The sequence below is a fragment of the Mesoplodon bidens genome (assembly GCF_964165515.1).
Source record: "Mesoplodon bidens genome assembly, chromosome: 4".
Classification (NCBI taxonomy): Eukaryota; Metazoa; Chordata; class Mammalia; order Artiodactyla; family Ziphiidae; genus Mesoplodon; species Mesoplodon bidens.
Genome location: NC_138160.1, coordinates 64,431,041 through 64,454,654, shown reverse-complemented (window position 1 = coordinate 64,454,654; position 23,614 = coordinate 64,431,041). Strand labels below are relative to the sequence as shown.

The following is a 23,614-nucleotide window of genomic DNA, read 5'->3' as shown; positions in this document are numbered from 1 at the left end:
TGTGACAAGCATATGTAAATATGTAGCCAAAAGTTTCATGAAATGATACATATACCCTTACCAAGTGTGATACAGTCTGATGTTTTACATTCTCATTCATTGCTTAAAATGCCCATTAAGTTAATTATAACCCTCTGGGTTGTGACCCAGTGTTTGAAAAACACTCTCATAAGCTCTGGAGTACTATATCTTGTCAGGTGCTCTTTTATCTTTAGTGATTATCTCTTCCAGGTAGCTCAGAAATCAGCCTCCCTTTATCTCTACTAAATTCATTTTCAGAAAAGCTAAAGAGGAAACAAACAACGAAATCTAGCTTACTGTAGTGTTGAATCAAATTTTTGGTCAGTGAAAAATGTTAAATAACTTCACAGTCAGAAAATGTGTTTGTTTGGGCTTTTGTGATACCATAATGACTGAATTGTTAACACAGTTGTTGTGTAATAGATCTAATGCATTTGAGCAAAATGCCACATAATCACAGGGATTGATTGTATTTGCAAAACCCCAAATTGGGACACAGCATCTGATAGTTTTGCCTATAATTTTTGTTGCCTGAAAAGCCAACAAAAATGGAAACCATAAATCACATTTAGTTATATTTAATACAGCCTTTTTCAATGGAAAAATAAAATAGTATGAAAGCTAGGTAATCCTGAGATACTGGGAATGTGTGGCGACCATGCATAAAATACCAGATGCTGTTCATTGGTAGGACTTGTAGCTAAACTACTTGAGGACCACTCAGAAAAGAGATAAATCTAATTATTAGCTGTGACTAGAGGAAACTTGATAGGTGAAAGTGAGAATCACTTCCAAGCTTGAGGGCTGTTGGAATGAGAATTGCAGAGAGAAACAGAGTGGGAATGGACTGGTGGCGTTTACTATTTGGAAAGCATCCAGGAGTTTAATGTATTTGAGAAGAGAATTGTGTTGTTACTTTTGACCTCTAGTTTAACATTAAATATGTTTTATCTGTTAAAATTATTTTTTGATGCTAAGACAGAAAAATTTTTTCATGACTCTAAGTTAAAAGTTTGACTAATACACATTTACCATTCTCCTACTCGCCCCTCCACAAAGGAGAAAACTTTAAGGCATGTCGGAAACAATTTGGTACAAGAATATGAAAACTAAATTTTATACCAAAGAACTGTAATTTACCTTTGAAAAATAGCAGAATATATATGCTATATCTATACTATATTGATTTTTAAACATTAAATGTCATCAGATTTAGAAAAATAAGCAACTCTGCCTTTCTCTATGTTAGTGGGTGTTCACTTTAATTAAGATCACCTAAATTCTAACCTGTGGTTAGAATTGTATATATGAGATGTTTCCATGCATATAGTTTGAGTGATGACTTTGGATTCTGGTCTTTTCACTCTCTGCAGCTAAAATAGGGTTTTATTCTACCCTTGGGAATAAGGGTAGAACTCTTTTGGGCTCAAATGGCCCAGAAATATATGAAGACCTCCTTAGCCTCACTAGTAATCAGGGATGTGCAAATTCAGCAATGGTGAAATACCATTTCATGCCCATCAAGTTGGCATAAATTACTTGGACCTTACCAAGTGTTGGGAGGAAATAATATTAGACTATTAAAGTATAAACTGATACATGTGTTGTGAGAAGCAATACGGAAATATGCTATGATGCATACCCCGTGACCAGGAATTCAGCTTCTAGTATCTCTCTTGCATGTGTACACAAGTGAACATACAGGGGCATTGTTTGTAAGAGTGCAGAAATTGGAACAACCTATATGTCTATCAGTAAGGAAGTGGCTACAAAAATTGTCCAGTATTTTCCACTTGAAATACAGGATGAGTAATACGTGTAATTTTAAATTTACAGTTTCTAAAAGGTAAAATAAATTTTAATATATGTTGACAATACAGTTGACCCTTGAACAGTGCTGGGGTTAGGGGGACCAACCTCCCCCGCAGTCAAAAATCTGCTTATAACTTCTGATGCACCCAAAACCTAACTACTGATATCCTATTATTGACCAGTACTGTTACCAGTAACATTAATAGTTGGTTAACACATATTTTATATGCTATATATATTATATAGTGTATTCTTATAATACAATAAGCTAGACAAAATAAAACATCATTAAGAAAATCATAAGGAAGTGAAAATACATTTACAGTATTGTATTTATCAATATCATTAAGTATATATCATCTGTTTACAAGAGGAATCACCTGTCAGTACCTACATCGATATTGTCTTATATGATACAAAACAGTATAGATGTTACATATATTGCTAACAGTAGACATCAAAAGTGATAATGTGAAAAAGAAATTCATTTTTATTTACAGGTGTAACAATTCATGCATTGATAACGAAGAGGCAACAATGTGATGGCTTTATGGTAGCCTAGTGTTAATAATCAATACAATTGCTTCACAGTAGCCTAGCCTATACACTAATGAATGATTATAAAATTTTTATGGCATACAGTATTACAGTCATATTCATAATACAGTATTAGAAACATTGTTACTTTTTTTTTTTGGCCACGCTGAGTGGCATGCGGGATCTTAATTCCCCCACCAGGGATCGAACCCTCACCCCCTGCATTGGAAGCATGGAGTTTTAACCACCAGACCGCCGTTACTTTTTTTTTTTTTTTTTTTTGCGGTACGCGGGCCTCTCACTGTTGTGGCCTCTCCCATTATGGAGCACAGGCTCCGGACGCGCAGGCTCAGCGGCCATGGATCACAGGCCCAGCCGCTCCGCGGCATGTGGGATCTTCCCGGACTGGGGCACGAACCCGTGTCCCCTGCATCGGCAGGCGGACTCTCAACCACTGCGCCACCAGGGAAGCCCCATCACTTTTTTTTTAAACTGCTTACCTGTGATGATAGGCTGATACACAGTTTCTCCAATTATCAGAGAGAGGGGCATACTGTACGGTAATGTAATTCTTTGAAAGCAAAGTTAAAAAACAGAAAACTAATTTTTTTTTTTTTAGAAGATGTTGGGGGTAGGAGTTTATTAATTAATTAATTTATTTGTGCTGTGTTGGGTCTTCGTTTCTGTGCGAGGGCTTTCTCTAGTTGTGGCAAGCGGGGGCCACTCTTCATCGCGGTGCGCGGGCCTCTCACTATGGCGGCCTCTCTGGTTGTGGAGCACAGGCTCCAGACGCGCAGGCTCAGTAGTTGTGGCTCACGGGCCTAGTTGCTCTGCGGCATGTGGGATCCTCCCAGACCAGGGCTCGAACCCGTGTCCCCTGCAGTAGCAGGCAGATTCTCAACTACTGCACCACCAGGGAAGCCCTTATTATTAATTTTATATTAAATATTACTCACCTTATACCTATGTGAGGATAGACCAGCGTCTACATATATTTTATGCATTCATGACATACCTAACTTTTTCTTATTTTTTCAATTTTCCTAGGCTATGTGGTTTGTCTGCGAGTTTTTTCAAACTGTTGTGTAATCTGCAAAAAATTTTCTAATATCTTTATTGGAAAAAATCCGTGTGTAAGTAGACCTGCACAGTTCAAATCCATGTTCAAGGGTCAACTGTATATCCATAATATTTTTAACATATGTAAAGAGATTCAGATTTTACATTCTTTTTTCATGCTATCCACTGTGTATTTTGCACTTAGAGCACCTCTCAGTTTGGATGCTAAAATTTTTATCAAAAATACTTGATCTGAATTTAAATTTCATAAAAGTTACATTTGAAACAGTAGACTCACATATCCAAGTTGTTCCATACATGCTTAAAAGTATTTCAGTAACTGACTTACTTGAGTATCAAATAAACTAATTCACTTTCTCAATTGACCTAGCCACATTTCAGATGCTCAGTAGTCACCGTGTTGGATAGTACAGTTCTGATCATAGTGCCAACTTTTGCACAGCAGTTTAAAAAAAAAGATCTACATATGCATAAAATAAAATGTGGCTGATTTAGTCAGATTTCTCAGTGTTAATAAGAATTCTAGAGAAATGGTGTGCGGTTTTATTGTTTGTTTTGCACAATTAAAAATATTCATAGTAATACAGGGAATAATGTAACATCTATGCAACCACTATTCAAATGTAGCAAATGTTAATATTTTGCCAAAATACCTTTGGATCTTTCTCTTCAGTATTTTGCCAAAACACCTTTGGATCTTTCTCTTCAATCATAAGTTTATTTTTTAGAGTATTTGCTTGTTCAGATAGAATATGGATTGCATATTCACTTGGTTAGTTTGAACTAAGTGTAAAGGAAAAGAGTACCTAAGAGTATTATTGTTCCTTGAAGTATTGTTGGTATTAGAACTTAAATAATCTTTTAACATTTAATTCACTTAAAAAGTTTCTAGGAATTGGATGTCTACTAGAAAATTACTTATTTTGGAATTTTGGGGAATGTGCCATATATATTAACAAGAATTAAATTCTCATTAACAAGAGGCTATTTTCCTTAGATTTCCCTAGTGTATACTGTGAGTTCTCAGAATACAGCTTTATGTAGTGGAAATCAACTGGGAAAAGAAGAATGTTTAAAGTCTAGTGAAATTGAAAGTACAGTACTAATTTTAAATGTAACTGAGTTACCAGGAATATGTCCTCATATATTTTAAAACACCAAGTATTTTATCTGAAATAAATAGAGTTTTAAAAGGGGGAGTGGGGCAGAGATGATGTCACTTGGAAGTCAATACTCAAAGGACCTAGCAAGCCAGGTCCTTTGAGTACTGAAGATGTTGCTTAAATATATACATTGAGTGGGTTTACTTGCTCTTTCCTATGAATTTGAACATATTCCTTTGATCTTTTAAATGTAGCTACTGATTAAAGTGCCCAACGTAAATAAGTACTGTAATCCCTTTTAATAACTAGTGCTGTGCCTTAATGAAAGGACTGAGACTGAGGAAAAAAAAAAAAGAAAACTTAAAATGAAGGCTGTATATAAGGAGTATAAACAATGTTGTTACTGTTTGAAATACAGTTTTATAATTTAGTAATCTTAAACTCCAGATTGAAAATTTTAATTTATTTGATTATATTTTCTTCAGATATGCTAATTAAGTCAAATACCTGATGTCATGAAGATATTTCTGATGCACAATTGTTGATACAATGATTTTCTTAAAAAATCTTTCGTTTGAATGTGTAATTAACCAGTTCAAAGACCAAGGAATTCAGATCATACACTTTTTAAGAATTTTTCCAGAAAAGACGTTCTGTAGTTGTTGGTGTCACATTTTAAGTCTGTATACCTATGTTATAGCAATCTCCTTTACGATTTTGTTTTTTCTGTATAGTAACTTGGAAGTTTAAACAAACACCTGCTATGTTTTTGGTTCATCACTAGATGGCGCGCTTGTGGTACAACTATGTGTGGGGTAGCCATTAGTCGGATAAAGCTTTGCTTGCCTCAGAGGAAGCATGTGTTATTTGTTTGTTTTAAAGAAAATTCAAAATGGATAAGTAATCACCTGTTAAACACATAACATGGTAATAGAAATACATAGCTGATAATATGCAGTCATAATCTTTGAGCCGCATCAAAACAGCTGTTGTAGTCAGTAAGATTTTTGTTACAGGCGTGTGCTGGGAGAGTAGAGCTGGATGGTGGGATAGGGGAAGTAAACCAATTACCTGATAATCCAGTGGAATTACACTTTATATTATTAACTAGTACAGGACAGTTCTTTTTTTTTTTTTTTTTTTCTTACAGTATGCGGACCTCCCACTGTTGTGGCCTCTCCCGTTGCAGAGCACAGGCTCCAGACGTGCAGGCTCAGCGGCCATGGCTCACGGGCCTAGCCGCTCCGCGGCATGTGGGATCTTCCCAGACCGGGGCACGAACTCGTGTCCCCTGCATCAGCAGGCGGACTCTCAACCACTGCGCCACCAGGGAAGCCCCCGGGACAGTTCTTTTGAGGACATTCCAGTGCTTGAGCTCCAGCTTGTCTGAAGACATGCTGTGCCAGCTCATAATGGCACTGAGACTAAATTCTTCAGGCATTGCATTTGAGGTTAAATGGTCATTTGTGTCCATCCACTCCTTGTCTCAACCTTGCCCATGTCCTTTTGGCCTTAACACGTATTGTCCCGTTTCTCTTCCCACTTCAAACTCCAAAAACCAAGCTAAAGGTAGAATGTTTTTTGTCTTACTTCCTGTGTATTTACTTCTAATGAAGGAAGGAAGTGGACATACCTTCAGCACTTCCAGAGCCATAGTTGGACACATTTGGAATTTCTGCTCCTGTCTTACTTTCCCTTTATTCCTCTTTATGAATAATAAGAATGCTTTCAGATGATGTCCTGTTAAGTTAGTTGAGTTCCAAGCTATTAAAAATTGTCACTTATTCTATGGTTCTTTGGCAGTCTTCAAAAGTGGCCCCTAAAGCATTCTTCTCTCAGCATTAACTGTGATATAAGTGTAGCTTCCTACACTGTGGCACTTAAGAAAATCTTTTAGTACTAGAACAAGTTTTAAAAGTTAAATAGTACTTAAAGGTTTGTAAAGACAAGTACTAGTTTCCTATCTCATCTTGTCCTTCATCTAGCCCTGTCCCCCCAGGCAACTGCTATTACAAATTCCCATTTTTATTTCTCTTGGTAGTTGTCTGCATATCTCTAACACACTGTTATACTGCTGTTTCTTGATTAAAAGACTTGGATATTAAATCCTTATAGCAGAAAGTCAATTGATAATGAACTTTTATGATTTCCATGTTTCTTCCACCCATCTCAATCAGTTAGCCTTATAAATTTTTCCATTGATTACCTCTACAGTATTAAATGGGGCCCTAAAAATCTAATTGTATGTGGATCTGTGTACAAAGTTAGTGAATGACCAGTGTGTGCTAGCTAGCCAGGAGAACTGGAAGACCACCAATCACATTTTATTGGGGAGCACATTATTGCAGAATTTATTATATGTATACCTCTTTCCTCAATTATTATTTGTGTAATTTTTTTAAATGACAACTGCTTGGAACAACTAGGAAACTTGTTTTATCACATAAAAAGCCTAGAGGCTGAGTCATCGATTCAATGACATAATCAAGGAAACAGATTCCTGGTTTTTCCATCTGCTCTTGTTGACAGTGTTGGCTTTGTTCTCAGGTTAGCTGCCCTCAAGGTCCTAAGATGACTCTTCAGGTCCAAATGTCACTGCAAACACAACGTTATTTAAGAGACCGTCCCTTCTTATGTGTGTATCTTATTTATTTATTTATTTATTTATTTTTTGCGGTACACGGGCCTCTCACTGTTGTGGCCTCTCGCGTTGCGGAGCACAGGCTCCAGACGCGCAGGCTCAGTGGCCATGGCTCACGGGCCTAGCCGCTCCGCGGCATGTGGGATCCTCCCGGACCGGGGCACGAACCCGTGTCCCCTGCAGCGGCAGGCGCACTCTCAACCACTGCGCCACCAGGGAAGCCCTTATGTGTGTATCTTTTTGTGAGTGTACCCAGAAGCTTCCAGCAAACTTTCCCTGATTATCTCATGAGCCAGAACTGCTTCAGAGGTCCCTTCCTAAGCAGACTTCTGGCAAGGAGAATGGGATTGCATTGATGATCTTAGTGAAGCTCACAGTCATGTGGAGGAGGGTAGAGAACATGTGAGGTGTGTTAGGAAGGAGCCAGAAGGAATAGTTGGCAGATAGTCAGCCAGCAGTGTCTGTAGCAATGTCAAACTCTTAGTGGAAGGTATCATCTACCTTATACCTTTAACCTCTGCCAGGCTACTTTCTTTTGGAAAATTAAGTGGAAAGTCTGGCAATTGTTTGAAACCATAACTTTCTTCATATCCACTTTGCTATGTATGTAGTATCAGTACTTTTACAGAGTTTTAGCCCACAGTTAAGACCTTCAGAATTCTTCTTATACCAACTTCCTAGAATTATTTTACGAACCTTCTGGAAAACACTTCAGTAACCTTCTAACTGTAAGGTCATTTGAGCTACTCATTGCCTTGACTTTTTTTTTTTTTAATTTTTCTTTCTTTCTTTTTGGTTGCATTGGGTCTTCGTTGCTGCATGCGGGCTTTCTCTAGTTGCGGCGAGTGGAGGCTACTCTTCATTGTGGTGCACGGGCTTCTCATTGCAGTGGCTTCTCTTGTTGAGGAGCACAGGCTGTAGGCAGGCGGGCTTCAGTAGTTGTGGCACGTGGGCTCAGTAGTTGTGGCTCATGGGCTCTAGAGCACAGGCTCAGTAGTTGTGGCGCATGGGCTTAGTTGCTCCATGGCATGTGGAATCTTCCTGGAGCAGGTCTCGAACCCGTGTTCCCTGCATTGGCAGGCGGATTCTTAACCACTGCACCACCAGGGAAGTCCCGTCTTGACTATTGATGTAAGAAGTTACAAAGTAGATGATTCTCTAGGATTAAAGTGTGTGTGTGTCTGTCTCTGTGTGTTCTGTGTTTAGTTTTGTTTCTCTAAGCTAGTTTAAAGCATTTCATGCAAAAATCTATTTGCTTTCAAAATTGATTTTTAGATTAATGTTTAATTTCTTAGGAGAATTACTTTGTGTCATTATATCTGTTTAAGAAATAATACTGTAGTCATGACTAAGGCCTCAATTTTGTATTATGCCATATATATATATATATATATTCTAGTAACAGTAAGGTCAATAAAGATGGTAGAATATACAGATTGGCTTTCAGTGAGATGTGTTTACCTTAAAATTTATCTTTTGATTCTCATATTGTGGTTATAAATGTAAGTCCTATGAGATGTTACTGTGTTATGTGAAAAAGAATTCTAGGATCAGATCACTTTGCTGCATGCTGGGTTATTCAGGGTTAAATGGGTTTCTTTACTGCAGGACTTCTCAGAACCTTTAATATATTAACGGGCATTATAAATGTTTCAGAGTAGAACACGTAGGTGTTTGCAGAACTTATATAAGTATGGAACACTCAATTCTAGGACTTTGGTTCCATAGAACATACTTTGGAAAATGCTGGTATTTGATGCAGTTAGTTTTGTGTGAATTGTTATAAAGGAAGTAGTGTGTCTAACCTTTATTTATGAGCGCCATCCAGTTTATTTGAAAAAGTATTAGCACTTGAACACTTGGGATAATCAGTGTCAGATGCTTTTCAGATCCTTTAAGCTGCTTCTACAGCTTTTCTCTAAAATGAAGTTTTTCCACATGCTTAGTGTTGAAATGTACCTTAAACAGACTAGTGATAAGCTCTCTTGATGATTCCCAAAACTTTTCACTCCAGCCTGGTTTTCTCTACTGAGCTCCAAACTAACATTTTAAGTTCCCTTCCTGACAGTTTTACATGCAAACCCTGTAGGCATCAGAACTTGGTTAAAACTGAGCTCATCCTTTCCCTCACCATCCCCCCTGTTCCAGACTTTATTTTCTGTTTACCATACTGCCTAGTGGCACTGTCTTCTTTTCAGTCACCCAGACCAGAAACCCAGAAGACTCAGATTCCTCCATCCCCTACATCATGATTTCTTAACCTTGGCACTGTTGACATTTTTGGCTGGATAGTTTTTTGTTGTAGGAGGCTGTCCTGTGCATTGTAGATGTTCAGCAACACCCCTGGCTTCTTCCCACTAGAAGTCAGTAGCAATCTCCCTCCGTTGTGACCACCAAAAATGTCTCCAGACATTGTAAAATGTCCCCTGGGAGACGACTCACCCCTGTTTGATAAACCACTGCCCTACATCCAAACTGTTACTTTATCTTATTGATTCTACTTTCTAAATTTACCTTTAGCCCCTCCTCATGTCTTCATTCCACTCCCTAACCTCCTATTCTTTTTATTTTTTTAATACTTGGGATCCTTTGTAAGGTTCTGACTAGTGTCCCTATGTCCAGTGTTGTTTCCCTTCAACCCACCTTTTTCAGTGCTACTAAATTTATCTTTCTAAAATGCAAAGCTGTTCCTATTTACATCTCTCAGTAGTTTCCAGCGGGTACCCTCATGAACTGACTTCTCTATCTCTAGCCTCATTCTTCAAAGGCACACATACTCACTGAGGTTCTTGCTACACATGCCTAAGTACTATGCCCTCTAACCACTGTGCCATGGTTTCAGACTTAGGCATCAGTTTCTCCACAGTAGCCTTTACCCACTTATTTTCAGAGACTCTATCATGGTGAAGAGCATTTTATTTGTTTAACATATCTGTCTTCCCTCACCAGACTGAACCTTTCAAGGGCAAAGACCATCTCTCTCTGTTTTTACCATGTAGTAGATATTCCATAAAAGGGTGAATCATCTGCTTATATGCCCTGACAGGCGTAGTAACATCCTCGTTACTTCTAGGAATTCTCTTCCTTGTGTATCAGCTGTAAAATTATTTCCCTAGTCTTTATCATCCAGATGTTGATGGCTAGGCCTTTAACCACAGAGATCTTGAACTACAACTTTTTTTTTCTTTGAATGAACTATAACTTTCTTTAAGAAATCAGCTATTCAGAAAAGAATTGAAGAAAACAGCATATTTAGTTGATGTCAGACGTCATTTGCTTGTAAAATAGCTAGTTTACCCTAAAGGTTTTTATTTAGAATGGAATTAAATTGTGTGGAATAATTGTGCAACTCATTACACTGTGTGAATTAATGTGGTGTGGAAAATATTTATTGGACTCAAAACATCGCATTTCCATTGAATAAGGATTTGATGATTGGTCATATAAGGCTTGCAAAAGCAATATCGTTGTCTTAACAGTTTTACTTTTTTGGAAAATACATTTATTAGAACACATGCTTATAATTATCAGCCTACACTATCTAGAAATTTATCCCCTGTCAAATGAAAAAAATAGTATCAAGTCAATAGAGCCAAGAATGGCCCACTTCCCTTCCTTATGTGTCTTAAAAAATAGCATTTTGTGTGAATGAATTTCCCTGTGAATTGGAACTAGCTGCAGTCACTGAACTTTAATTAAAAGGTGAAAAAAAAGAAAAGCAGAGGTTGCAGGGCTTTTGGACGATAACCCAAATGTAGCACCAGCCTTACTGTGAAAGTCGAGGATTGAGGATGGGGAAAGGGAATGAACAGGGCCTACTCCTAATTTGGAAGGATTCTGCATCCTGGCATAGCGCCTTGCCAGATTATTAATAATTATTTGCTGAATGAACCCATGTATAATGGCAGTTAAGCCAGAAGTGATGACTTTCTGCTTCATTTTTTAGGGAGGGGCATAAAATGTATCACTCACTTCCTTTCAAAAGTGATTCTTTAATAAGAACAGTTGTTATGGTGGTTTCCAGAAATGAAACTGGGAAGAGCCCAGTTACATACAGGGAAGGTACCTCCCTTTCCTAATAGCTCTCTAAGGGCTAAAGTAAATCATAGGAGACATATGTGACACCCAGCCCATTATTATTAATCCGAAGAATCATTTTGCCAAAGACCAAAATTTGCCTTGCCTGTTTTCTAATTTCACTCTTTTCCATACTCTCTTTTCCCTTCTTTAAATTTAAAATTGGAAAACATTTTTAATTCTTTAAAATTAAAAAATTTAAACTTAATTAATTTTAACATTATATATATAATACCGGTTAAAAGTCTCTTTAGGACCTTAAGCTGATTTAGGAAAGAAAAGTGTTATGTAAATGAAAGAAACATTTGGACTCCAAAAAAGTTTTTGGTAAATGCTCTTTACAAGAGAATTCTTACTGAGAACTTGGAAAAATTTGCCTTATAATGCTTCTATCACATACAGATCATCTCATGCTTGTTTTTTCAGACTGTAAAAGAAATCTGTAATCATATTTTGAATATACATTTTTGATAAGTTTGGGTTCTTGAAATTATAATTTTAAAAACCTCATTTATCTTTAAGGCCTTACTTGATCTAAATAAAAGATACTGTGATGATGGGCTACTTTGTTTTCCTTATATTTTTCAGTATAGTAGAGATTATATTGAAAGTAAACTTTCCCAGTAAATTCTTTACCTGTTACCAGAATAATGTAGTTTTAAATGGGTAAAAACTTTTAACTTAGTGAGAGTCACATATAAGATACTTGTATTTAAACAGCATATCGTCAGTTCTAATTATTTGCAGTGGTTTTGTTCTATAAAGTCACCACAAACACTGAATTAATGAGTGTTGAACCATTGTCCAGAGGGAAACACAGGGTTAGATTCCTGTGAGCCTCTGGTCACAACATTTGCATCAGCCAATCAATAATAATCTTGTTTGATGTATGTTTCTATCTAAAGACACCCTATTTAATATATATTGTTGATTCATTACCATTGAACTCATGGCCAAAAGCACTGTAACTCATGCCTGAACAAAACTTATGTAACATTTTTTCTCCATGAGGCACGTCACAGTCTGCTTACATCTAGGAACAGACAGCACTCAGCACTGTGCTTGGGGGCCATTTGAAACAGTGAAAGCACCAACAAAAAGCACAAAAATGCAGACTTCATGGTGCTAAACAGATTGCAAAAAGAACACTTGTTTATAGTATGAGACCTGAGACACGAAGGCAGAGTGCTACCTTGATCAACCTCGGGTGGAAAGGTACATGTCAGGTCACTGGAAAAGACCAAGGAAGTACCTCAAGTATGGATTTTGGGGTTACAAATGCATTTTACTGAGTAGGCAAAATCACAGATACAGAATCTTCAAATAATAAGGATTGACTGTAATTGTTTTAAAGAATGTTATAATACTGAGTATTCAAATTTCAAAGAAAGTTTCTCTTATTTTCAAGGATGTGGGAATTTTGGGGTAAGTGGAATCATACAGTTTTCATGTTCTGTTGTCCAGTGGAATAAAAGTGGCTGCTTTCATCCTGTCATTTTGTTTTCTCCCCTACAGGGAACAACCCATCTTCAGCACTCGAGCTCATGTCTTCCAGATCGACCCAAACACAAAGAAGAACTGGGTACCCACCAGCAAGCACGCAGTTACTGTGTCTTATTTCTATGACAGCACAAGAAACGTGTATAGGATAATCAGTTTAGATGGCTCAAAGGTAAGTTACATTTACATTAAATAAACTTGCTGTTTTGCTTTATATAGTATACACTTCAGTTTTATTCAGATTTTTATCTTCATTAAAATAAAATATTTTCTTTTGAGCTTTAAAAACTTACCTTTTAAAAAACAAAATTGGGGCTTCCCTGGTGGCACAGTGGCTGAGTCCGCCTGCCGATACAGGGGACACGGGTTCGTGCCCCGGTCCGGGAGGATTCCACATGCCGCGGAGCGGCTGGGCCTGTGAGCCATGGCCGCTGAGCCTGTGCGTCCGGAGCCTGTGCTCCGCAACGGGAGAGACCACAACAGTGAGAGGCCCGCGTACTGCAAAAAAACAAACAAACAAAAAAAACACAAAAAAACCCAAAATTGATCATTTTTAGGGTAACAACTTTTTCATCCCCTAAATTACTTAGATTAACCACCTTATATATACATATTGAGTTACATACCAAAATATTCTACAAATTTGAAATCAGTTTATTTGATAAATATTCATTGCATATCTGTTGTGTCAGGCACTGTGTTAGGTGCTAGGAATATAGTTTTCAACAGGATGGACACAGTTTCTACTCTTGGAGCATGTTATCTAGTGAGGAACTAGACTTCTTTTCAGATATACTTCTTTTTTTTTTTTTTTTTTTTTTTTTTTTGTGGTACGTGGGCCTCTCACTGTTGTGGCCTCTCCCGTTGCGGAGCACAGGCTCTGGACGCACAGGCTCAGCGGCCATGGCTCACGGGCCTAGCCGCTCCGCGGCATGGCTCACGGGCCTAGCCGCTCCGCGGCATGTGGGATCTTCCCGGACCGGGGCACGAACCCGTATCCCCTGCATCGGCAGGCGGACTCTCAACCACTGCGCCACCAGGGAAGCCCCAGATGTACTTCTATAGTCTAGTAGGCAGTTCAAAAACCCCTAAATCATAGGAAGTCTTTCAATATTAAGTTCAGTATTCAATAATAAAGCTGACATCCATTATTCAGAAGAGAAGCGTATGGACAAGACCTGTTTTTATTTGTTAGGAGAGGCAGATAGTAAAATGTTTACTAGCATGGACTGCCTGGGTTTCTATCTCAATTCTACCATCTATGAAGTTTTTGATTTGGGGCAAATTATGTGTTTACTTCTCTGAGCTTCATTGTTCTCACCTCAGTAGTAGTTGTAAGGATTGAGTTAGTATCTACAAAGCACTTAGTTACCTCAGTGCCTGATGGAGTATACCCTTCAATAGGGGGGAAGTTCCATTTTTTCCTCAAGGAATTTTGAATAATACATGTAGATAATTCCTAGGAAATTTTCACAGTTCAGTGTAGAGTTAAGACCACAGACTCTGAAGCTGGACCATCTGGTTTGAATTTTTACTTTAATACTTACTAGCCATGTGACCTAGAGCAAGATATTTAATGTCTTCATGTCTCAGGTTTCTTCATCTGTAAAAAAGAACTAATGTAAATAACTACATCATTACACCGTGGGATTATTGTGAAGATTAAGTAAATTAATTTAGGCAAAAACACTTAAAGCGTGTATAGTAATCACTATACAAACACTTACTTGCTATTGTTATTATTCATATTATTCAGATTTTTTTTTTAAGATGTTGGGAGTAGGAGTTTATTAATTAATTTATTTATTTTTGCTGTGTTGGGTCTTCGTTTCTGTGCGAGGGCTTTCATTAGTTGCGGCAAGCGGGGGCCATTCTTCATCGCGGTGCACGGGCCTCTCACTATCGCAGCACGCCAGTCTCTCACTATTGTGGCCTCTCTTGTTGCGGAGCACAGGCTCCAGACACGCAGGCTCAGTAGTTGTGACTCACGGGCCTAGTTGCTCTGCGGCATGTGGGATCCTCCCAGACCAGGGCTCGAACCCGTGTCCCCTGCATTAGCAGGCAGATTCTCAACCACTGCACCACCAGGGAAGCCCCCAGCTTTTTATTATGTATTGCCTAGTGGTTTGGGGGAATAAAAGATAATTTAGTTTAATGCTGAACTTTCAGTCTGTTTTTTCTATGTGCTCATTCCTTATCTCCTTAACTGGATTATAGGACCCCAGGGGCTATTTGCACTTTGTCTTGTACATAAGTGACTAACATGTATTTATTTGAATAATCGATCCTCTTTTCATTTTTACTCAGGATTTATAGGACTTGGGAAATAGCAATAGTTCATTTCTCTGAAGCTTTATTTAATGAAGAATAATTTTGCCACATTTTATAACTGTTTAGTGAAATTAACAGATATTAATTATTATAATCTCAGACCCTAGAGTGTTAATTTGTTTCTTTTCCCTGACTTGAACCTTCAATTCTCTGTAATTTGTATTTCTCTCTTGACCCAAACCATGGATAAGATGTGGTTTTATTAGAGAGGGCAGTTAAATGATACATAAAAGTAAAGTAGGCCCAAGTCCATTGTGATTAAATAATCCTCATGTGTTTTTCTCCTGAAGCAGTATGAACTATTGCTTCTGTCATTTCCATTTTTGAATATACTTTGTAGCTTGTAATTATTAGGCTCTTATATAACTCTTGTGAAAAAGTTTTTTTGTTTCTTTTAATAAAATCTACTCTCTGTACTGGAGTTATATCTTCTATCACATTTTCCATTTTCTAGTTACTTTTCTAAACTGATGCTATTAACTATTGCAGTTTCCTGCAGGAGTAGTTTTTTGGTAAGCAGCAGTGGTTTATTTGATGCAGCTAAATGGGTGAGTTTCTTTTCCCCACCCTCACTTCTATTTCTGCACAACATGATGAGTTGGGAAAACCTTAGGTGCCCCTGATTAGAAAACATCCATTTGTTCTCACTTAAGGCCTTTTCTGTGCGTGTCAAGTTTGCTTGAAGGTTTTCTAATCCTGCTGCAGAGACATCAGTATGACCAAGGGCCAGGATCAGAGCACTATATGGTTGGTAATGACACAGCATTTCTACTTCTTTTCCTTGAAAAGACAAGAACTATGGGATTGAGAGACATATTTATTTTAAAGAACTAAAAATTTTTTAGAAATTGATTTATAGTAGCATTCTATTTTAAGAATTCTAATAAATAATTTTAAGTGCAGAATCATCTATTATTTTAAAGTTTTATTCACTGATTAAAGAATCCCAAAACAAGTCATATGGAGACAAGGAAAGGTTCAGAATGGGGATTAAAATGGAACTCTTAAACATAAAAGCAGAAAGAAGTTAGTCTGAAATAGCCAAACCAGAAGGTCAGTGACCAGCAGCTCATGAGTCACACCTTTTACATGCCTTATAAAGCCTGTGGTCGCCTCACCATGTGAGAGTTGTTAGAGTCAGCTGTAAGATGCCCATCTCTCCTTGGAAACACTCAGATCCCAGCTCACATGTACATGCACCCTCCTCAGGGAACACTCAAGGACCACCAAATCTAAACTAGTGCTGGCCAGCCCTTGCCTTCCTGCCTCTCAGTCTTGATCCCATCCTGGTCTATGGTCTTCACAGCACTTACCACTCTCTGAAATTTCATTGGTCAGCTACTTGTTTATTTGTTCAATGACTGACTCTTCTTGCTCTAGAATGTAATCCACAGTTATGTTGCTTCTCACTGTTGTATCTAAAGTTCCTAGAGTTGTGCTTGGCATTTAGTAAGTATTTGCACACGCGAAAAGTTGCATATCCAAACGAGTCCTTACCATTCATTAGTATATTCTTTCCCACTCAATCTTTCATTTGATGACAACCCTGCATGTTAGAGCAGTTGTTAGCTACATTTTACAGGATCTAAAATGACATGCCAGGAAAAACAGCTTTTGAACCAAAGGGTAAGGCAGTATATTAGTGTATAAATTTTGTTAGAGGTGAAAATGCTTATAGAGAATAAGGGCTCTCATGTAACAACAGATAACATGTCTACTGTCTGTGAGAGAAGGCAAGCCACCACTCTCTTACTGTCTACTTTAGTAGGACAAATGTCATGCATTCATTATAACTTCACCAATACCTGCATAGCTCATAAATATTTACGTTTATACTGTTGTTCATGAGGTGTACAGATTTAGCCTTGTTCTGGAAGGCTTGATTCTTATTCCACATTTAATAGTTCACCAAATAACTGCTTATGGGTTTGATAACGTATCTATTTTTTCTTTCTTTTTTTTTTTTTAAATGTTATTTATTTTTGGCTGTGTTGGGTCTTCGTTTCTGTGCGAGGGCTTTCTCTAGTTGCGGCAAGCAGGGGCCACTCTTCATCGCGGTGCGCGGGCCTCTCACTCTCGCGGCCTCTCGTTGCGGAGCACAGGCTCCAGACGCGCAGGCTCAGTCATTGTGGCTCACGGGCTTACTTGCTCCGCGGTATGTGGGATCTTCCCAGACCAGGGCTCGAACCTGTGTCCCCTGCATTGGCAGGCAGATTCTCAACCACTGCGCCACCAGGGAAGCCCGATAACGTATCTATTTTTATTATTACTGGGATCACTTTGTAATCTCAATCTCAGTTACAGAGTCATTAGACTACTTAACTAAAACTGATTCTACACCTTAACAGTACTGGCAGAGGGGATGAATGAACTGAAATTAATGTGTTAAAGAGTAGTTGAAGTTTATTAAAGTGATCAGCAAAGTTAATATTTAATAAAGTACTAAAAGACTAGTTCTCTAAGAAACTGTTATAAACAGAAGTGATAGTGATTCTCATTACCATGATTTTATACCACTTTATATGTAAAGAAGCAAAGTATATACTTAAGGGTTTGTTTTTCTCTTGAGTAAAGGAAAACTTACTAAAGGATTGAAAGTCTTTTCTGTATCACAGTATATTTCAGGTAAGTTGGCTTTAAGAAAATTCTTGTTGATGGATTTTAGAAAATAATGATCAAATAGAAAATTTGTTCTATCGCTGCCTTCATTTTCGAAAGATTCTTTGGAGAGGGGGACCTTACTTTTAAATAAACAACTATTAAAACCTCCTTGCTTCCGGTGAATATCATCCAAAATTCATAGATATTGATCTTAAATGTTCAAAGAGAAGACACTGACCACATTAAAAACTCTTTAAAAGTTTTTGCATCACAGGAAAACTTATTTTGCTTGTAAAGTATTGAAATTTATGGTAGAGTGCCATTATATTTATAGTTCTATTATTACCATATTGCCACAGTCACTTATAATGTTAAAAACTGTTTCTCGGGGCTTCCCTGGTGGCGCAGTGGTTGAGAGTCCGCCTGCCGATGCAGGGGACATGGGTTCGTTCCCCGGTCTGGGAAGATCCCACATGCCGCGGAGCGGCTGGGTCTGTGCGCCATGGCCGCTGAGCCTGCGCATCCGGAGCCTGTGCTCCGCAACGGGAGAGGCCACAGCAGTGAGAAGCCCGCGTACCGCAAAAAAAAAAAAAAAAAAAAAAAAAAACTGTTTCTCTAACTCTCTTTATATATTTAACATTGTGGCTCAGTAGGAGTCCTGAGTTTCTATGTATCTGAATAGTCCTGTACTTAAATGCCTATTTGCGAATTTTTGGCTGGTTACTCATACTTGTTTTATTTTTCAGGCAATAATTAACAGCACCATCACCCCAAACATGACATTTACTAAAACATCTCAGAAGTTTGGCCAGTGGGCTGATAGCAGGGCAAACACTGTTTATGGACTGGGGTTCTCCTCTGAGCATCATCTTTCGAAAGTAAGTTAAATCATAAGATCTGAGTGGAAATCTACATCTTCAAGTCAGACGTCTTAAATATATAATAGAAAATGGAGAGTATAAAATGTAGGAGAAATTTCTTTGATAATCATTTCAGAACGACTGTAGAGACAGCAGAGCAAGAAGTGAGAGATCAGTGGATCCCACTGTCGGTTGGAAACATTGTATACATTAAAAACAGTCACCATTGATTGAGGAGGGTTTTTGTGGTTAACTAGGTATGATAGGAAATAAAATGTGGGAATTATCACTTCAGAATGGACTTTGCTTGGGAGTTAGCATCCTTGGTTGATGTTCTGTAAGATAGGTAGACACCAAACGCTTCTGAATTGTGAAAACTCAAGCTGATAGTGATATTTCAGACATAATAGCAGGCACATATAAGTTACTGTTTAGGAAAGTGGTGCTTTGTCTGGGTGAGAATTACTCTGAGCTCTCTGATGCAACACAGAGTAAGATCTAAGAGACACCATGAGGAGTTCTCGGAACTGACCAAGTAAACTACTGTGGCTAGAACGGCTGATAAAATACAGAGCATCACCAGGCTAAATACTGGAAATAAAACAGTCTTCCTGCATATAAACAAAAGCCATGCAGTGTTCATACCAGCAGCATCTTGAGTTCTTGTGGATGTCACAAAGAAAGAGTTTATAAGGAAAAGGAAACAATCTCAGGATAACAAGATGATCAAGGAGATGAGGATTACTCACTTTTCCCTTCACATTTGATGCTCACCAGACCCAAAGAGTTATGCTTAAAACTTCTCTGTTTGAAGCATTCAGTTAAAAGAATAACCCTACATTTGAACCATATTTTATGTATGATTTGGTATACATAGGATCTGATGGCTTGAGAGTTGAAATAGCTCAAGTGCAGGGTAATCAGGCTCTTGTTAGATATACACCGTTAATACTTAGGTGAAACCTAAACTGTTCGTTATAGAAATCATTGAGATTCTTAAAAATTATTTCTTTTAAAAAATCTTACACTTTTGTGAATATTTATTGACTTGAAATTATAATTAGATAGTTCAGTAGTTAAAATAATCTTTCTTTTGTTTTAGTTGTAAACTTTCCTTAACACTGTTGTTTTCAAGTGCTTTTGTTATCTTTTTGATATAAATTAGAGTTGAAAGCTCAATTTTACAACTATTTTAACTTTTGTCTTGATTATAAGTCATTCTCTGTAAGATGATTAAAACAAACAAGTGTTAACTGATTTCATTTCTCTTACACCCATTATATTCTCTAAATATATTTCTTGAGCTGTGGTAAAGTTATAAGTTTTAGACTTAAAGTATTTCAACATAGCAGGGACACAGGCATCGAGTTAAGCATTGCCCCTCCATAAACAATCCCCTTAGGAAATTACACATTTATTCTAATATTTTTGCTGTTACTCAGAACCTTTTTGGAAATTTTCTTTTGAAATTGTCTATTAAAGCCTATAGCAAAAACAGTAAAACTATAATTATATTACACTTGCTGAATTTCTTGACAACAAAGAAACTAAATTGTGGATTAATTTCTCAAACCTGCATGAAATGATTTTTGAGCCTAAGTAATTTTGACTATATTAAGTTGTTGTTGTTTTTTTACTACATCTTTCAAGTTACTGGGCAAATAGCTAACATGGCAAAGAAATAGTTTATTAAATTCTGTCAATCATATTGTCTCCTCTTATCTGATCTTTTTTCTGAGAATACCTTTTATAGTTAAAGAATTTTATTTTTCCTCTTTAAAGTTAGCATATGTTTTTGACCAAACTGACTGATAGCGAATTCTAGTATTGTATTGTGAGGGTGGATTAACCATTGGGAAACAACTCAGTAGCTCCTGGAGCCAACTCTAGTTTGTTTATTCACTAGACTTGGCTCTAAGAGCTTATGATCAGTCTCTTCAGAATGTTTTGGTCCAAAGATCACAAAATCATGACTTATTTTCCAAGCTACCTTGAAGATTAATGTCGGTGCTTTGTAAACTATAAGGGACCCAAAGGAGTACATAATCTTTTACATAAGTGAAGCAAGCATGTAAATAGTCTGGCTTGTTTTGTCACTAAAATCATACATGAAATGAAACACTGTAAGAGTTTGGAGAAGGCTCTGAAGGCAATTCTAGGCAAGGTACTCTCAAAATGTGAGAGAGCAGCAGCATTGAAAGAAATTTGTGGTCTCCTAAGGTTGATGTATGAGAAAAATTCCAACTATGCTTGGATTGTTAGAGTGCTTATCAAGTTGTATTTTGTTATCATGGAAACCTAAACCTATAAAAATTAGCAACAGCATGGGTCTTTATGAAGTTGAGAAGAATTTTAAACATTAACTACTTTGGAATGCCAAATTAGTGTAAGAAAAACTTTGTGTATTATTTCAAATTACATAAAGAGAAATTAATTATGGTTTTGCTTTTATTTCAGTTCCAACAATGTGAATGAGACCTTTTTAGCTCTATATTCAGACTTTTTTTTTTTACAGTAATGAGATATTCTCTTTAATTAGATAAGTATAATAATACAGATTCAGTTTCCTGATCTACAAGTTGTAGGTGGGGGTAACAAGGTTTAAGAAGGAAAGTTGTAATAATGACAACTTTAATTTTGGCCCTCCTCCGTCTCCCTATTGGCAGGTCAGAGTATCATGAGCCTTTCCTTACAAAGCTGTCCTTCTCAAGATGGCAATGAAATCAGGGTTGGCTTATGGGGTTCGAAGAGGGACCTATAATTTCATATTTTTATTGCTAGCTATAACAGATGTTTTCAGTTGCACAAAGATTTTAGATTTTTTTAATTTGGTTATTTTGTAGCCTTGCCTTATTCTCTCTGAGAACAGTGGCAGACTAGTTTCCACTTCCAGTTCATAAATAGATACTGTTTGTGGCCATGACGTTTATTTGGTTACCATGGGTTCCTAAGAGTTAGCATTTCACATAAAGTAATTTTTTTAAATTGTTACCCATCTTAAAGACCTTTGTGGCGTCCTGATTTTCCTTTCTGCTGCTGTGCATTAGCTGTTTAGGAATCTTTGGAAATGAAGGTTTAGTAATGTCAGTTACTGACAGTAGTAAACGTTGCTGTTTGTACTGCTGCAAATACAATGCCTTACATAATACAAGAGTTTATATTCTAGAAAAAGTTAAAAGCTTGCTCCAGATACAGAGATGGTTAGGAGTGGACACTTAAGCGATTTAGTTTTCTCCATGAGAAACAAACATAGTATGCCCATCTTTACTGATTCCACTCCCAACCTGTACCCCACACCTTGGTCTTAGTAAAGTATATCTGAACAACCAAGGAGAGACAAAACTAAGCTAGCTGAAACCCAATTCTAACTTAGTTTTATCATGATCTTTTTTAATGAGATCTGTCAGAGTACTTTTTAGTGTGCAAATGTTTGATATTAGGTTTATTTGTCTGTCATTTTCATATGATGCATGTAATTGATTTGAGGGCTAAGTTGCTGTGTAAGAGTCAGTTATTCCATAAAATGGAAGACAACTAAGATAAAAGTGGGCATTAAGACCTATTTTTATTTGATTAATGTATATAGTCTTTCTACATTCAGTTTGCAGAAAAGTTTCAGGAATTTAAAGAAGCTGCTCGACTAGCCAAGGAGAAATCACAAGAAAAGATGGAACTTACCAGTACACCTTCACAGGTGGGTATCTAATTTCTATTCTTACTTATAAGCCTTGTTCATTTTAGATGGTATCCTTTATGCCAGAGATAAGTTTAGGAAAATAATGGCAAAATTAAGGTGATTGGATTCCAAAGTAGACATAGAAATGCACCCTTCAGTTAATCCATACTAGTGGAGAAAGGGTTTTTTTCCTATATACCAATGTGTACAAGAATCTCAGGGGGAAAAATCTGTTTAGTAATTAAAACTCAGTTTTTTAATGTGCATACAACTTAAAAACAATTGTATATAAAAAACATAGATTGCACTGTTGTTTGTATTCTGTGTTCTGTGATGGTCAGTCGGGTGCAGCCTCTCAAGAGAAGACATAGGAGAGGCTTGGGAAAACAAAAGTTTATTGTCCTCACAGGTCCTAGAAACAGGAGGCAGGACATACCTCTGGGGGGGCACCAGGGATGTCTCAGGGTGGTCAGAGGGCAGAAAGCAAGAGTACAGGGGAACACCAAGGCTAGAGCCTGTATTGGGGTTTCTGTTGGGAATGGCAGGGCAGGGTGAACAGTTTAGGACTGGCTAGTCTGAATGATTTCAGTGGGCTGTAAACTATAGAGTTAGTTCCTAGTTGCCTGTTACCGGGCTCCTTGGATGATTAAGGCAGAGGAATATTGTCTCCTGGGATGGAGGGGCCAGATAGAGGAGGTATGGCCTGGAGTGGTTAATTTGCATATCAAAGCCATGCTCCCACCTTAGCCCCCTGCTATCTCTAAGAATTGGCTAGACAGAAAGTTTTTTTAAGATGTCAAAACATCACAATATACAGAAAATAAAAATATATAAACAATATAGTTTGTTCCACCTGATTTTAAGGTGTGTTTAAATCTGACAGTTGGGACATTTTACATCTCAGCACTGAGACCCAAAGGTTGTAGGTTTTAAAAAAGTATCCCTTTTTGAGAAAAAAGGAAAAAGAAGAAAGAAAGAAGAAAAAAAAAAAAAAAAAAAAAAAAGTATCCCTTTTTGAGATTGGGATTGATACCATGTATAAAATGTATAACTAATGAGAACCTACTGTATAGCACAGGAAACTCTACTCAATGCTCTTTGGTGACCTAAATGAGCAGGAAATCCAAAAAAAGGGGATATATGTATACGTATAGCTGATTCACTTTGCTGTACAGTAGAAACTAACACAATATTGTAAAGCAACTATACTCCAATAAAAAATAAATAAAGAAAAAGAAAAGAAAAAGCATCCCTTTTTCCTTTAACAAATGAGTTAATACCTATTACTTGTCCATTGTAGTCTTTCTTCAGTTGGAAATTAATTACATCTCCAAATAAAATTCATTAAATAGTTACATTTCAGTACTTTCACAAA

At 37.3% G+C, this 23,614-nt stretch overlaps 1 protein-coding gene across 2 annotated transcripts in view; it reads left to right on the top strand.

Moving 5' to 3' along the window:
• HOMER1 (homer scaffold protein 1) overlaps positions 1-23,614 on the top strand; it is a 129,616-nt gene that overhangs the window by 32,693 nt on the left and 73,309 nt on the right. For both annotated transcript variants that reach the window (XR_014015744.1, XM_081233034.1), the window contains exons 2-4: positions 12,787-12,943; positions 18,450-18,581; positions 22,165-22,257. Coding sequence is in view for 1 of the 2 variants with exons in the window: in XM_081233034.1 (XP_081089160.1) it covers positions 12,787-12,943; positions 18,450-18,581; positions 22,165-22,257 (382 nt within the window). In the remaining variant the exon portion in view is untranslated. The remainder of the gene's footprint in view (positions 1-12,786; positions 12,944-18,449; positions 18,582-22,164; positions 22,258-23,614) is intronic.